At 44.5% G+C, this 14,912-nt stretch overlaps 3 protein-coding genes across 3 annotated transcripts; 2 read left to right on the top strand and 1 right to left on the bottom strand.

Moving 5' to 3' along the window:
- Positions 1–287: 287 nt before the first annotated feature.
- Positions 288–6,150, bottom strand: LOC108083992 (uncharacterized). Its single transcript, XM_070286238.1, has 6 exons — positions 5,821–6,150; positions 5,190–5,656; positions 3,584–4,760; positions 2,548–2,613; positions 1,889–2,355; positions 288–1,474 (listed from the first exon to the last, which is right to left on the bottom strand). Exons 1-6 carry the CDS (start codon positions 5,865–5,867, stop codon positions 288–290), a joined length of 3,411 nt encoding a protein of 1,136 aa, XP_070142339.1. The 5' UTR covers positions 5,868–6,150.
- Positions 6,151–7,237: 1,087 nt separating this feature from the next.
- On the top strand, positions 7,238–10,008 carry alpha-Est3 (alpha-Esterase-3). Its single transcript, XM_017180073.3, has 4 exons — positions 7,238–7,559; positions 7,615–7,879; positions 8,400–9,299; positions 9,360–10,008. Exons 1-4 carry the CDS (start codon positions 7,552–7,554, stop codon positions 9,816–9,818), a joined length of 1,632 nt encoding a protein of 543 aa, XP_017035562.1. The 5' UTR covers positions 7,238–7,551; the 3' UTR covers positions 9,819–10,008.
- Positions 10,009–10,151: 143 nt separating this feature from the next.
- alpha-Est4 (alpha-Esterase-4) lies at positions 10,152–14,686 on the top strand. The gene is made up of 9 exons (XM_017180074.3): positions 10,152–10,400; positions 10,455–10,731; positions 10,785–10,935; positions 11,001–12,181; positions 12,450–12,479; positions 12,537–12,589; positions 12,650–12,926; positions 12,980–13,130; positions 13,216–14,686. The coding sequence occupies exons 1-9, from the start codon at positions 10,195–10,197 to the stop codon at positions 14,400–14,402; spliced, it is 3,513 nt and encodes a 1,170-aa protein (XP_017035563.2). The 5' UTR covers positions 10,152–10,194; the 3' UTR covers positions 14,403–14,686.
- Positions 14,687–14,912: the final 226 nt, after the last annotated feature.

A 14,912-nucleotide genomic window follows, 5' to 3' on the forward strand; every position in this document is an offset into this window, starting at 1 on the left:
GATGAAATTGTAAAGTTGCCTAAAAGACTGGACTGATTATTCGAAATATAGCTACTTTTTGTAGTTAGGCTTATACGATGTAGATTATAAGCTGACAAGGATAAAGGTTCCTAGCCCTTAGTTTAAGAGATTTAGGAATTTAACGGAAATTTTAAAAGAATTTACATAAACTTTTCGCATTAAAAAACTCTAATGTTATATTAAAACTATAAATTTTTATATTTCTATTTATAATATTTGTAAATAATAAATGGAAAGTGAGACAGAGAGCAGACATACAAATTATTCTAGAAAAGCGCCTTCTTGGAATAGAAGGAGTCCCACACGGCCAGCGCTTTGGCCTCTGGCAGTTCCCTCATGTCCAGCTCTTGGCTGATGTTGAAACACCGCTCCACGCAGCTTTCCATCCGCTGGAGAGGCTCCCACTTGGCATTTCCCAATTCCCGACAGTTGGGATTTCCACTCGCGGCAAACGATGTCCACATGCCTACCATCCGCTCGATGGTCCGGTACTCTTCCGATGATTTATCCAGCCTGGAAGCGATTACGTTGAAGAATAGGTAAGACAGCTCATCGGCATGGGACACTCCCCGAACACTATCACCGCAGACCAACCACCGGAATTGGTTGAAGTGCGGAGAATCAAAATCGAATCTATATAAATATGTTGGGACATCAGGAGCGTAGGTCCTTCGTGCAAGAACCAGGCGGTGCATATCGTGCCATATCTGGCGATGGGAGAATATATTCAGGGCCTCTAACAACTCCATCGATTCATGCAGTTCGTCGTTGAAGTATTGCTTTTTGAGTCGTCGAACCAGTATATCCAGCTCCTTGCTGCTAGCGGTTTCCTTAATATCCCTGGGCAATATGTATTGAAAATTATTGAGGCACCACGGATCGCCCTTAGCCACTTGGTAGGAGAAGAGCCCCTCAAAGGAGTTGCCCCCCATTATTACAGGTATTTGGTTACCCCAAGCCTCGGAGAGACTTTCCTTATGTCTCCTGGGCACTACACAATGGTCAGACTCGTAAGGTTCCACCACCGGACCGAAAGCAAAAAGTAGGAAACTTCGCATCTCGTCCTGGGTGACTAGGTCCTGGTCAGCAGACGCCATCTTGTGGGCGGAAGCACTGCGTAGAAACCGGAGTATATCAGCTTCCTTCTCGCCGCCTTTGTAGCCTAAACTCTGGGCGAGCCGGAAGGCCCAGTTGCGATCCGGGCTATTCGCCCACTCACTTAAAGCACATCCCGATTGCAGGATGGCCTTGTGGAAGAGTCCTCGAGTTTGCTCTGTGGTCATCATCACGTGAACGGAGGCGGCTCCCGCACTTTCGCCCATCAGGGTGATGTTGTTGGGATCTCCATTGAAGTGGGCAATGTTCTGGCTGATCCAGCGGAGGGCTTGTACTTGATCCTTGAGTCCTGCGTTTCCAGGAACGTCTAGGCTAGAGTCCTTGAGGCTCAAAAAGCCTAAAAAGAAAAGATAATTTTCAAATGAATACATCAAAAACATAATTATAATTATATAAATATTATTTTAGCTAAATAAAAGTGAGTATGGAAATTAATATTTAAGTTTTTAAAAGATCTGTCGCTAAAATACTTGAGCTTGGGAGATGCTAGAGCAGACAAAGCGGTGTCATCTTTTAAGCCGCGATAAGGTTACGTTGGTAATGTACGGCTAAATTTATTGCGCCTTAGTCCTCTTATCGGCATTGTTTACATTTTCTAAGTTCTGAATCTAGCTTTAACAATTTAAATACAAAAATCTTCTAAAATTAGCACACTATAAAAAACAACAACTGGATTTACACAATTTACAATATCAAGTTTCACCAAAACTATTGAATAAAGAGATAAATAAATAGAAATAATATAAATTACCCAGTGCTCCCAGCCTGTAGTTGATGGACACCAATACCACCGACTGCTTCATGAAGTAGTCCGGACTGTAGATGTCCCGCGACGCCTCGCCCTTCTGGAATCCCCCGCCATATATCCACACTATCACGGGCAGCGGCTTCTCCGATGTCAGGGTCTTCGCATAGACATTTAGGTGTAGGCAATCCTCACTGCCCTCCACAATGCCCAAGACCATGTTCCGCTGCAGGGGCTTGGATCGATTGGTGGTGCAGTTGAGCACTCCCTGCCAGGGTTCCGGCGGCTGGGGAGCTTTAAACCGCAGCTCACCCACCGGAGGCTTGGCATAGGGTATTCCCTCGAAGGCGAAGTACAGCTCCTCATCGTACACCGTCTTCCTCTGGAGCCCCCGTACCTGTCCGTATTTGGTATCCAGTACCACGGTGTGACCTGTGGCGAGGCGGTACTGCTGGAACTTAAAGCCCACCATCCTGTTGGTAAGATAGGAGATTGGGTGAGCTCGGTGGGGGATGGGGGTTGCTGCGACAGACACGACAGCGATAAGCGATAGGGGATGATAACCGCAGACGGTGGGTCGCGCCAGGTTCGAAGTCGGCGATGATCGGAATCCGACCTTGGCCCTGTACTTTTGGACCCCCGGGGGTTTGTTATTGTGCACTCACTTGGCGCCCATCTTGAGCAGCTTAGGCCATTCCACATGGACATCCATAATTGTTTTAACTCGGGGACTATGTTTTTATTATTTTTTTTTTTGATGTTGTTTTGTTTAATTCCTTTAAGGCGTCAGAGCAATCGATGTTTAACGTGCGACTAATTGCTGATCGACGAATGCGGCACCTTAAATAAGGCACACCGCCGTCAGCTCTCGTGAATATACTACACTAATGCACCTGTGTTTGAGTTTTCCGGAGCACCGTCACAAATTCGCTATCAAGCATAGCAGCGGTTAGCAAAATAAGCCTTTCTAAAAATGAAAAATATATTTTTTATGTATGTATTTGACAAGTAGAAATGGATGGATGGTTGTAGATATCTTTAAGAAAAAACTTTTTCAAATAAAAGTCGTAAATTTTACACTTCATACAGGTCCCTTGTAGCCCAGTTTCTACACAGAAAACTGTTTAAAAATGTATTTTCAATATAGTTAATAACTAACATTTATTTGAGATAAATCCTTTAAAACATTAAAAATATTTTCTAAAGGATATTTTTTTAATCTCACAATTAATAATGTTTACAGTTTTTAAAAAATGTTGACATTTCGATTTATTAAAGAAAACATTTAATCTTGACCGCAATCGTAATGTTTAGTCAATTAATTAATCTTTATTAAAGTGTTTATGTTCGGTAGAAAATAAAAAATGTAATAAATATCTTTATACATACATATAAGTATGAGCTTAAAATAGTTTATATCTTTATCGATTTACAAACGAAATGCCCATATTATAATAAAAATTTATAAGTAAAAATAAATGGCAAGTTTTACCCAGAGACATAGGGCTTTCTTTATATATTTCTTTGCTTACAAATTATACAAGGTGTTTAAAATTAAACAATAAGCATGATTGGCGTATTTTAGGCTACGATAATGGACAATATGCATGACATGCAAATATTTTACGCTACAAAGAGTACTAAAGGCTAATTTATTTACAGACATCTAATTTTATATGTACTTATCGTAGTGTTAAGAACTAGAAGAGAGCCTCCTTCGGATAGAAAGTGTCCCACACGGCCAGGGAATTGGCCTCCAGCATTTCCAAATCGTGGCTAATGTTCAAGCACTGCTCCGCGCTGCTGTCCATCCGCTGGAGAGGCTCCCACTTGGCATTTCCTATTTCCGGACAGTTTGGATTTCCTCTCGCGGCAAACGATGTCCACATGCCCACCATCCGCTCGATGGTCTTGTACTCATTGGAGGATTTCTCCAGCCTCGACGATATGACATTGTAGAAGAGGTACGACAGGTCATCGCCATGGGACACACCCCGAATATGATTCCCACAGACCAACCACCGGAATTGGTTAAAGTGCGGAGAGTCGAAGTCGAAGCGATAAAGATAGGTGGGCTTGTTGGGCGCATAGGTCCTTCGAGCCATAGCCAGGCGGTGCAAATCGTGCCATACCTGGCGATGAGAGAATATATTCAGCGCCTCGAACATATCCATGGTCTGCTGCTCTCCGTTGTTGAAGTAGAGTTCTTTAAGGCGTCGAACCAGCTGATCCCGCTCCTCCTGGCTGCTGGCCTCGCTCACTTCCCGGGGCAAAATGTTGTGAAAGTTTTTCATTACCCAGGGATCCCCTTTCACCAGTTGGTAGGAGAACAGGCCCTCGAAGGAGTTGCCGCCCATAATTAAAGGTATGTCATTGCCCCAGGCGCCCGCCTGGAGCTCATTGTGCCTCCTGGACACCACGCAGTGATCACTTTCGTAGGGCTCCACGACTGCGCCAAAAGCGAAAAGCAGAAAGTTGTGAATCTCATCCTGCGTAATGATATCCTGGTCACACGTCGCTATCTTCTTGGCGGAAATTCGGCTCAGAAAACGCAGTACATCCGCATCCTTTTCTCCGCCCTTGTAGCCCAGTTTCTTAGCCAGCCGGAAGGCCCACTGCCGATCCGGACTCTCCACCCATTCACTTAGAGCACATCCGGATTGCAGGATGGCCTTGTGGAAGAGTCCACGAGTTTGCTCTGTGGTCATCATCACGTGAACGGAGGCGGCTCCAGCACTTTCGCCCATCAGGGTGATGTTGTTGGGATCTCCATTGAAGTTGGCAATGTTCTGGCTAATCCAGCGAAGGGCTTGTACTTGATCCTTGAGTCCTGCGTTTCCAGGGACGTCGAGTTTGGGGTCTTGTAGACTAAGGAATCCTGAAATGATAATAATTTTAGCAAATATAAATGCAAGTAATTATACATACATCCTAATCTTCAGGTTAATGTTTTTCTTGTCAACCAATACTTTATAACTAAAGGCTAAATATTTTATATTTACTTATTTCATATAAATGTGTATGTATACATATATATAATATATTTTATAGCTGCTTTATGCTATTAATTGACTACGTTTTACTGTCAATGCTGATAAAAAATCGATTCCTACATATGTATTTATATAGTTTGAAATGCTTCCTTCTTAATACTGATAATATAGTTGCACGTCTCTAACTGAAACCTTATCTAGGAAAACATTTTTCTGTATTTACTTATCACCTAATCGTGTGTGCTTGTGGCAGGTAATGGTCAATAATGTATGTAGATTGCAATTTGAATATGTATGCCAACCCGGAACCTTACCCAGTGCTCCCAGCCTGTAGTTGATGGACACCAATACCACCGGCTGCTTCATGAAGTAGTCCGGACTGTAGATGTCCCGCGACGCCTCACCCTTCTGGAATCCCCCGCCATATATCCATACTATCACGGGCAGCGGCTTCTCCGATGTCAGGGTCTTCGCATACACATTTAGGTGTAGGCAGTCCTCACTGCCCTCCACAATGCCCAGGATCATGTTCCGTTGAAGCGGCTTGGACCGATTGGTGGTGCAGTTGAGCACTCCCTGCCAGGGTTCCGGCGGCTGGGGAGCTTTAAACCGCAGCTCGCCCACCGGAGGCTTGGCATAGGGTATTCCCTCGAAGGCGAAGTACAGCTCCTCATCGTACACCGTCTTCCTTTGGAGTCCTCGTACCTGGCCGTAATTGGTATCTAAAACCACGGTGTGACCTGTGGCGAGGCGGTACTGCTGGAACTTATGCCCCACCAGCCTGTGGGTGAGATTGTGTGAGTTTGGGTGGGACAGACAGCGATAAGCGATAGGGGATGATAACCGCCGACGGTGGGTCGCGCCTTGTTCGAAGTCGGCGATGATCGGAGTCCGACCTTGGCCCTGTACTTTTGGACCCCCGGGGGTTTGTTATTGTGCACTCACTTGGCGCCCATCTTGAGCAGCTTGGGCCATCCTACTTGTATTTCCATAATTTTGTAGCTTTTGTTGTGCCGGCCTGGGCGCTGGGTGCCTGATGCTATTCGGACTCGATGTGGTGAAATTGAAAAGAAATCCCTTTGCGGAATTATTGGACCGATCAAAGTTTGCCGAGCAACTGATCGCAACTGTTTGCGGAGGCCGTTTAAATCAGGAGCGGCGCCGGCAGCGCACGTGAATACTCACGAATACTCATCCATATTTACGTTTTTCCTAAGCACTTCTATATGTATATTCGTTCGGCAGCAAACACTGATATGATCAATCTTTTAGGTCCTAAAAATAAAAAAATATATATCAGCTTCTGAGTTTCAAAAACTGTCTAAATTCGATTAATTATTTTTTTTGAAAATCATACTGTTATCTTGATTGCTATTTCCTTGACCAGAACTGTAACTTTAAGTGCGTGCATTTGTTTCTTTTTCGGATTGAAAGATCGTGTGGGGCTGTCTTCACCCGAAGACCCCACTATTTTTTTTTTTTTTGTTCGCCAAATGCGCATTAAAAATAGATCTGTGCCAAAAGAGCTTTTACATCACAAACATTGAAAAGCTGCTGTTTAATTATAAACTATGTATTTCGTATGTTTGTATGTAACAATTAAAATCAAACTGATAGGCCAATGGGAGGACTTTGCATACTGCCAGTTCCATGCAAGAAAACCTAAATATTCATTAGACTTACTAAGGAAATTTTAATACGGATGTGTAAGTACGTATACTTTATCGAATTAATTTAAATTAAATTATTCAAATAGAAGCTCGGAAAACACTAATAAAGTTGGTTTTATTTTAGGGATTGTGACAGAGTAGACAAATTGGTTCAAAGATAATTTCTGTTTACCAAAAACTAATTTTAAACAAACATTTTTAATACATACACATTTAGGTCATCCATTTTAAATATTTAATACAATTTTTTTTTGTTTTATAAGATAAAGAAAAATGGATAAATATTCATTTCAAGAATTTAAATATTTCCAGTCTACTTTTAGGGTATTATGATTTGTTTTTAGTGAAAGAGTCATTTCGAACCCCATAAATCAAATATATTCTTGATCAGCAATGCTGATTCAGCATTAAACTTATTTTTGTCGGCATATTTTCATAATTTGATAATGGGTTACATCGTTAAATTTGCAAAATTTTGAATTCCTAAAATTTTAAAATCTGTATGCAGATTTATTAGCCTATTAAAAACTAACATAGAAAAGCTTCCAAATTGAAAATAATGCATTTTTGGCTTTGTTATGATACATTTTTTTAATTCGATGCTTTCTTGTTTTATCATTCATTTTAGGCTTAAATTGTAGACGTTAAATATCTGAAAATATTTTAAAATGTAGCCCTGGTATTTGTCTGTTAACAAAGCAGCGCAGTCGCTGCCACTTTTAACAACAGCAGAGCTTTTGACATTGATCGTTGCCACTTTACGGACAGCTGATGATAACAGCAGAAAGCTCAATAACAATAACAACACCACAACCACAAAGTGTATCAGCCACACACACACACCTTATCAAGCTACAAAAGCAAACTACAAATCAGCTGTCTCTGAAACAATTTTGTTTTTAATTTGTTTTTGTTTTTAGACCTCTCGAATTGCGCGATAAAAAGCAGAGTAAATGTTTTTTAGCACCGCTAGATAAAAAGCCCAGCGAGCAGTTAACACTTGGAAATGGAGAGGTGAGGTCGTCGTTGTCACTTGCAGAGAACTAATCTAATTTCGGAAAACTTCCAGCTTGCAGGTAAACACAAGTACCGGCCCCGTGCTCGGAAAACTCTGTACGGCAGTTTATGGCGATGAGTATGTCAGCTTCGAGAGGATTCCGTATGCGCAGCCGCCGGTTGGTCGCCTCCGGTTCGTGGCCCCCGTGCCCGTGGAGCCCTGGTCCAAGCCGCTGGACTGCACCCAGAAGGGCGAGAAGCCGCTGCAGTTCAACCACTACACCAAGCAGCTGGAAGGAGTCGAGGACTGCCTGTACCTGAATGTGTACGCCAAGGAGGTAATACTGTCGTTAATAGTTTATATCGTAGTGTTAAAACCGAGGCAGAGGCAGGGCAGAGAAGATAGTTTCATCGCGAGTCAGGCACCACTGACTAACCCTTTCTCAGGTGTTCCAATTAACACTAATGTTCATAAGAGTCCTATAGTCTTTTATAACATTTATCGGTTTTATGATCGCCACAAATATATTACTCTCTAGGAAGGTAAAGCTATACTGTATTAGATTTTTAGGATATTTTTTATTTAATGTAATTAAGCCCAGTTTCTCCTATGAAAGCTACAAGTCTTGGCACACAATATACATATATTCTTAATAATTCTTACGCTGAGTCACATCAGTCTGCATGTCTGAGTGCAAAGCTATAACCCTCACAATTTATTCAGATAAGACTAAACTTTGCAGCTGACTTTTGTTGTTAAAAGATAAGTCAAGAACCTACGCGCCATCAAAAATATAACTGTGGGCAGACTTAAGTTAAACCCATCTGCAAACTTTTAATATTTATTTTCCTTCCCAGCTCAATTCAGCGAGTCCGCTTCCATTGATTGTTTTCTTCTTCGGCGGTGGCTTTGAGAAGGGTGATCCCACCAAGGATCTGCACAGTCCGGATTACTTTATGATGCGCAATGTGGTGGTGGTTACGGTTTCCTATCGCGTTGGCCCCCTGGGCTTCCTGAGCCTGAACGATCCCGCTGTCGGCGTGCCCGGAAATGCTGGCCTCAAGGATCAACTGCTGGCGCTGAAATGGATCAAGGAGAATGCCCTCAACTTCAATGCGGATCCCAAAAACATCACCGCTTTCGGGGAGAGTGCTGGAGCTGCCTCCGTGGATTATCTGATGCTGAACCCCAATGCAGAGGGTCTGTTCCACAAGGCCATCTTGCAGTCGGGCAATGTGCTCTGCTCCTGGTCTCTGTGTCCGATCCAAAAGCTACCCCATCGACTGGCCGGCCATTTGGGACTGGAAAATGCGGAGCACTTGACCGATGCCATGGTTCTTGACTTTCTGCAGAGCCTGCCGGGTGAGAAGCTCGTGACGCCTTATCTGCTCAGTCAGGAGGAGCATTTGGACGACTGTGTCTTCCAGTTTGGACCGATGGTGGAGCCGTATAAGACCGAGCACTGCGTGCTGCCCAAACAGCCAAAGGATCTGCTGAGCCAGGCCTGGGGCAACAAGATTCCGGTGCTGATGAGCGGCACCTCGTTCGAGGGACTCCTGATGTACGCCCGGGTCCATATGGCGCCGTACCTGTTGACGAGCTTGAAGAAGGAGCCGGAGCACATGCTACCTCTTGATGTGAAGCGAAATTTGCCCCAGGCCTTGGCTCGAAACCTGGGCGAGCGGCTTCAGGAGACGCACTTTGGGAACAGCGATCTGTCCTCTATGTCGCCAGAGTCAATTCTGGCCTACTGCGAGGTGACTTAATTTTTAATTTTTTTAGCGCAATATAAAACAGTATTTTTTAATGTCTTGCAGTACGCCAGCTACAAGGTCTTTTGGCATCCCATCCTAAGATCCCTGAAGTCCAGACTTCACAACTCCCGGGCACCTACTTACCTGTACCGCTTCGACTTCGACTCGGCCACGTTCAACCACCAGCGCCTGAAGTACTGCGGGGATAAGTTGCGAGGCGTGGCCCACGTAGACGATCACTCGTATCTTTGGTACGGGACATTCTCCTGGAAGCTGGACAGGCACACGCCCGAGTTCCTCACCATCCAACGGATGATCGACATTGTGACCAGCTTCGCCATCACATCGAATCCGAACTGCAAGCTAATCAAGGAGCAGCTGCCACAGAACAAGGAGTGGAAGCCCCTGGACAGCAACTCGCCTCTGGAGTGCCTGAACGTCTCGGATAGCCTCAAGCTGATGGAGCTGCCGGAGCTCCAGAAACTAAGGGTGTGGGAGAGTGTTTGCGAGTCTTCGGCCTAGTCGAGAGTACAAAATGCCAATATAGTTCAAATTTAAGTGTATCAAAATTTACAAAAATTAAAATAAATAGTTTTATTTTCAATTGATTTTATTTACCTTGATTGTAAAGCGTAGTATTTGTAAAAGTGTAGAGTATTATAGGATATGTTAATAATGCCTGGCAGTAGCCTTTATAAAATGTAAAATCTGATATGATTTGTTTTGTTATTATATTTAATCTTTAAATTACTTTCGAGCGCACAGGGGAGAACCCAAACTATATAAAATTGTAACAACTGGAAACACGAATAGTGCTTAACCTCTGTGGGGAACTGAAGTTAAAATATTTCACAAAAATATACTGTACATTTTCGCTCCTGATAATGTCTTAAATTCTATGGGGTTGGCCAACTTTTCGTTTTCGTGTTTGGCCTCGTGTTTATGTGAAGCAAATTTATTCGAGATAGCTGAGCCAACAGCCCATTTTAAAGTCGATAAGCCGCGGTTATCGTACGAATTCATTGATTGGGACTCCACTGTATCAATGGAGGAACCCGCAGTACAATCTAGGCAGCACTGGCATTCGGAGATGACGGACGACGAGTAACAGAAATCTCTCTTACATAACAATTTTCATACCTAAAAGAATGGATTTAGCAGGAACATTTCGCCGGTGGTTCAGACGACCCACGGAAAAGTACGAGGAACTTTGCTCAAGGGGCTCTATGACGAGAAATTCTACGCCTTCGATGGCATTCCGTACGCTGTTCCACCGCTCGGAACCCTGCGTTTCAAGGAACCTCACGATCTGAAGCCCTGGTATGGCATTCGAGACTGCTCCAAGCCCCTGGACAAGTGCCTCCAAGTGAGCACCTACAGCCAGTTGGTGGAGGGTTCCGAGGACTGCCTGTACCTGAATATATCCGTGAAGACTGTAAGTCATGAAGGATCTGCAATAGCCTGATTGATCCACGAACTATTTGACAGTTGAAGAGTGAGAAACCTCTGCCATTGATGGTCTATATCCATGGTGGCGGTTTTAAGGGCGGCGATCCCTCTAGACGAGCCTGGGGTCCGGACTATTTTATGAGAGAAGACGTCATTTTTATAAGCATCGGCCACCGGCTAGGTCCCATAGGTAAGTTGGTAAGAAATAGAAATGGTACAATAGAAATCCATTGTTGAAGATTTTTTGGATTTCAGGCTTTCTCAGCTTCAAGGATCCCTCCTTGGAAATACCTGGCAACGCAGGTCTTAAGGATATAGTCCTGGCCCTCCGTTGGATCAAGGCGAATGCCGTCAACTTCAATGGAGACCCGGATAACATTACTCTCTTTGGTCACAGCTCCGGCAGCATGACAGTTCAGCTGCTATTAGCTAGTCCCCAGACAGAAGGGCTTTTCCACAAGGCCATCCTTATGGCTGGCTTTTCCATGGAGCTGAACCGCCAGCCTAATATGGAGTATCGCCTGGCAAAGCACTTGGGATACGAGGGCGAGAACGTCGACAGCCAGGTTTTAGACTTTCTCCTAAAGGCCGATCCTCATCTGCTGGTCTCGTCAGACTTCTTCACTGAGGCGGAGAAGAACCGAGGGTTAATGATGCCTTTTGTGCCGACCGTGGAGAGTTATGTGACTCCCAAGGCTGTCCTCCTAGCAGAGCCCGTTGAACTTCAGCGCAAGACTTGGAGCAACCGGATCCCCATTATCCTGGGCTCCAACAGCGGCGAAGGCCTAATGCCCATGGGTTTTTTGAAAAAGAATCCGAAATGGCTTTCAAGGTTTCAACATAGTCCAGAGTGTGTACTGCCATCGACGTTGAGGCTTCGCTGCGATCCCGGCCAGGGCCGACAGCTGGGCCAGTCGCTGCTCGACCACTTCTGCCAGGCGCATGGTCTACAGCTTACCGTAACTCACTCGGACGCACTCGTAAAACTCTTTACACACAGCATAGTGCACGCGCAGGAGCGAATAATTCAGGCCAGATTGGCCTACGGCCAGGCAGCCACCTACTTGTACCGCTTCGATTTCGATTCGCCGGACTTCAACTTTTACCGCATACGATTCTTCGGAAAGGAGCAGCGAGGAGTCGGACATGTGGATGAGTTGGGATACATTTTCGTTATCCCAGCCACCTTTAAGCTGGACGAATCTCGACCGGAGTTCAACACCATTCGGCGCATGGTCTCCATGCTAGTCCATTTCGCAGCCACCTCGGACCCCAATGCCCCTCTTACCAAGGCTCTGGTGGAGTGGAAGCCAGTAACTCGATTTGGCACTCGGATGGTGCTAAACATCAGTGAGGAATTGAAGTTTATTCCACAGCCAGAGAAGCCAATGCTGAAGATCTTTGATCGCCTGTTCGAGCAGGCTGGAGTGCCTTTGATTTAGTACTAATAAGAATACATTTTCGAGCCTAACGATTTTTTATAAATATCACCTGGCATATTAACATATTGTTTCTAAAAAAAATATCTAAATTGTGAAGTATAATGCTTTTAAAGAAAATAAAACTTTTTACAGAAACATTTAAAAGTAGAATGTATAATAACAAGAATTATTTATTATTTATTTTCTAAACTCTTCTCCAAGTAATTAAGATTAGTAAAACGGCCTTTTCACTTTGTTATCTAAACCCTAGTTTTTATCAAAGAAATTTATCGTAGCTATGTTTGCGCCGAAGGTTGATAAGCAGCGACTATCCCTCAGCACTTACTGAAGCATATATTTTCTGTCACAGTCAAGCACAGTCAACGCTGAACGGCACTGGAGAGCGGATATGATGGCGGACTAGTGAAAAAATAACTTCCTACTCAAAAACCTCACCCTCTTAAATTTACTGACTTCTTTCAGCACAGAGACGTCCCCTGTCGTTCAGACGACACACGGAAAAGTACGGGGAACTTTGCTAAAAGGCCTCTACGACGATAAGTTTTACGCTTTCGATGGCATCCCGTATGCTGTTCCTCCACTTGGAACATGGCGCTTCAAGGAGCCCCAGGATATGGATCCCTGGAACGGAATTCGAGACTGCTCCAAGCCCCTGGACAAGTGCCTGCAAGTGAGCAGCTATACTAAGTTGGTGGAGGGTTCCGCGGACTGCTTGTACCTGAATATCTCCGCAAAAACTGTAAGTCTTCCAAATTCAAATGTAAGCTAATTAATCCAGGATTTCTTTCGCAGTTGAAGAGCGATAAACCTCTGCCACTGATGGTATATATCCATGGTGGCGGTTTCAAGGGCGGCGATCCCTCTAGACGAGCCTGGGGTCCCGACTATTTTATGAGAGAGAATGTCATCCACGTCAGTATCGGCTATCGCCTAGGGCCATTTGGTGAGTTATTCTAAACCAACAATAATAATTGGAGTCGTCCTTGTTTAAGTTTAATTATTTATTCATCACAAAATGTTAAATATAGGGTTTCTTGCTTTTGAGGATCCCTCCTTGGAAATACCTGGCAACGCAGGTCTTAAGGATATAGTCCTGGCCCTCCGTTGGATCAAGGCGAATGCCGTCAACTTCAATGGCGATCCGGATAACATTACTCTCTTTGGTCACAGCTCCGGCAGTATGGCAGTTCAACTCCTATTAGCCAGTCCCCAGACAGAGGGGCTTTTCCACAAGACCATCCTCATGGCAGGCTATTCCATGGAGCTGAACCGCCAGCCTGATATGGAATATCGCCTGGCAAAGCACTTGGGCTACGAGGGCGAGAACGTCGACAGGCAGGTCTTAGACTTTCTCCTAAAGGCCGATCCTCATCTACTCGCCTCTGCGGACTTTTTCACTTCTGCAGAGAAGGGTAGTGGCCATTCCATGCCTTTCAGGCCCAGTGTGGAGAGCTACGTCACACCTGGCGCCGTTCTCCTTGCGGAACCTATTATCCTGCTACGCAGTTCCTGGAGCAATAGCATTCCTCTGATATTGGGAGCCACTAGTAACGAAGGATTATTATCAGTGAATGGGTTTTTTACCGATCCCACGGTATTGCAGCAGCTACAGACCTATCCGGAGAGTGTGCTTCCCAATACCCTAAGGAATGCGACCAGTCCCGCCCAGCAACGAGCGATGGGTATTCAGTTGTTGGAGGACTTCTGCCACGCTCATGGCCAGGATCTGAACTTGGCGCATTTCAGGGCGTTGGAGGAGCTCTTCACCATCGACATGCTCCACTCGCAGGAGAGAGTAATCCGGGCCAGATTGGCTTACAGCCAGGCACCAACCTATCTCTACCGCTTCGATTACGATTCGCCAGACTTTAACCTCTACCGTATTCGTTTTTGGGGTCCTGATTTTCGGGGTGTGACCCATGGTGATGAGTTGGGGTACCTCTACGTGATCCCGGCCACCTTTAAGTTGGATAAATCGCGACCAGAGTTCACCGCCATCTGCCGCATGGTGGCCATGTGGGTCGGGTTTGCTGCCACCTCGAACCCTAATGCTCCCCTAACCAAACCCTTGGTGGACTGGAAGCCCCTGACATCATCTGGTGCTCGGATGCTTCTTAACATTAATGAGGAACTGAAGTTCATCGCGCAGCCCGAGGAGCCAAGACTGGCTTGCCTCGATCGGCTATACGAACAGGCTGGTATTGAGATGTTTTAGTGCTTCCTGGTACCTAGTTCTTGTGTAGTCTAGATCTAGATATTGTTTATCATAAAAGTCACTAGCTTAGAGATTTGTGTTGAGCACTTTGATAAGCAAAGCAATAAAGATATATGTACCTCTCCAGTACAGATAATACACTATCTAAGGCAGAACAACCCACCACGGATAAAGTTTAAATAAAATGAGAAATAATTTTCAAATAATTTGTACATATTTTTATGGAACCATTAAAAAATACTTGTTATTTATAAATTAATAAACCTTTTACCTCCTTCCATCAACTCTTTATCATGTTTAATTGTACTTTGTTTTCATGCTAAAAGTAATATTTTTAATGTTTATTGATAAGCCCCGTTGGTTCACACGTTTGCCTGATAAGGTTGCTCACCAAAATTAACACCAAAACACCACACCTTTGTATAGGTGCCAAAAAAAAAGCTCGATCACCGGACACGTTTTTTCCAACGCCTCTGTGTGAGCTTGAACTTTTCGTGTTGCTTTGGCTTT

This window comes from Drosophila kikkawai, chromosome 3R (assembly GCF_030179895.1).
Source record: "Drosophila kikkawai strain 14028-0561.14 chromosome 3R, DkikHiC1v2, whole genome shotgun sequence".
Lineage (NCBI taxonomy): Eukaryota > Metazoa > Arthropoda > Insecta > Diptera > Drosophilidae > Drosophila > Drosophila kikkawai.

Excerpts from the sequence above, each read along its gene's own strand:
- alpha-Est3 (XM_017180073.3), top strand. Across the intron at positions 7,880-8,399 it reads TGAATGTGTACGCCAAGGAG|CTCAATTCAGCGAGTCCGCT; the intron begins GTAATACTGTCG and ends TTTCCTTCCCAG. Across the intron at positions 9,300-9,359 it reads CAATTCTGGCCTACTGCGAG|TACGCCAGCTACAAGGTCTT; the intron begins GTGACTTAATTT and ends AATGTCTTGCAG.
- LOC108083992 (XM_070286238.1), bottom strand. The coding sequence starts at position 5,867 with ATGGAAATACAAGTAGGATGGCCCAAGCTGCTCAAGATGGGCGCCAA. Across the intron at positions 2,614-3,583 it reads CCGAAGGAGGCTCTCTTCTA|TCCCCGAGTTAAAACAATTA; the intron begins GTTCTTAACACT and ends ATAAAAACATAG. Across the intron at positions 1,475-1,888 it reads CTACAGGCTGGGAGCACTGG|GCTTTTTGAGCCTCAAGGAC; the intron begins GTAATTTATATT and ends TTTTCTTTTTAG.
- alpha-Est4 (XM_017180074.3), top strand. The coding sequence starts at position 10,195 with ATGGGGTTGGCCAACTTTTCGTTTTCGTGTTTGGCCTCGTGTTTATGT. Across the intron at positions 10,401-10,454 it reads TCGGAGATGACGGACGACGA|CAGGAACATTTCGCCGGTGG; the intron begins GTAACAGAAATC and ends GAATGGATTTAG. Across the intron at positions 12,182-12,449 it reads AGCAGGCTGGAGTGCCTTTG|AAATTTATCGTAGCTATGTT; the intron begins ATTTAGTACTAA and ends TTTTTATCAAAG.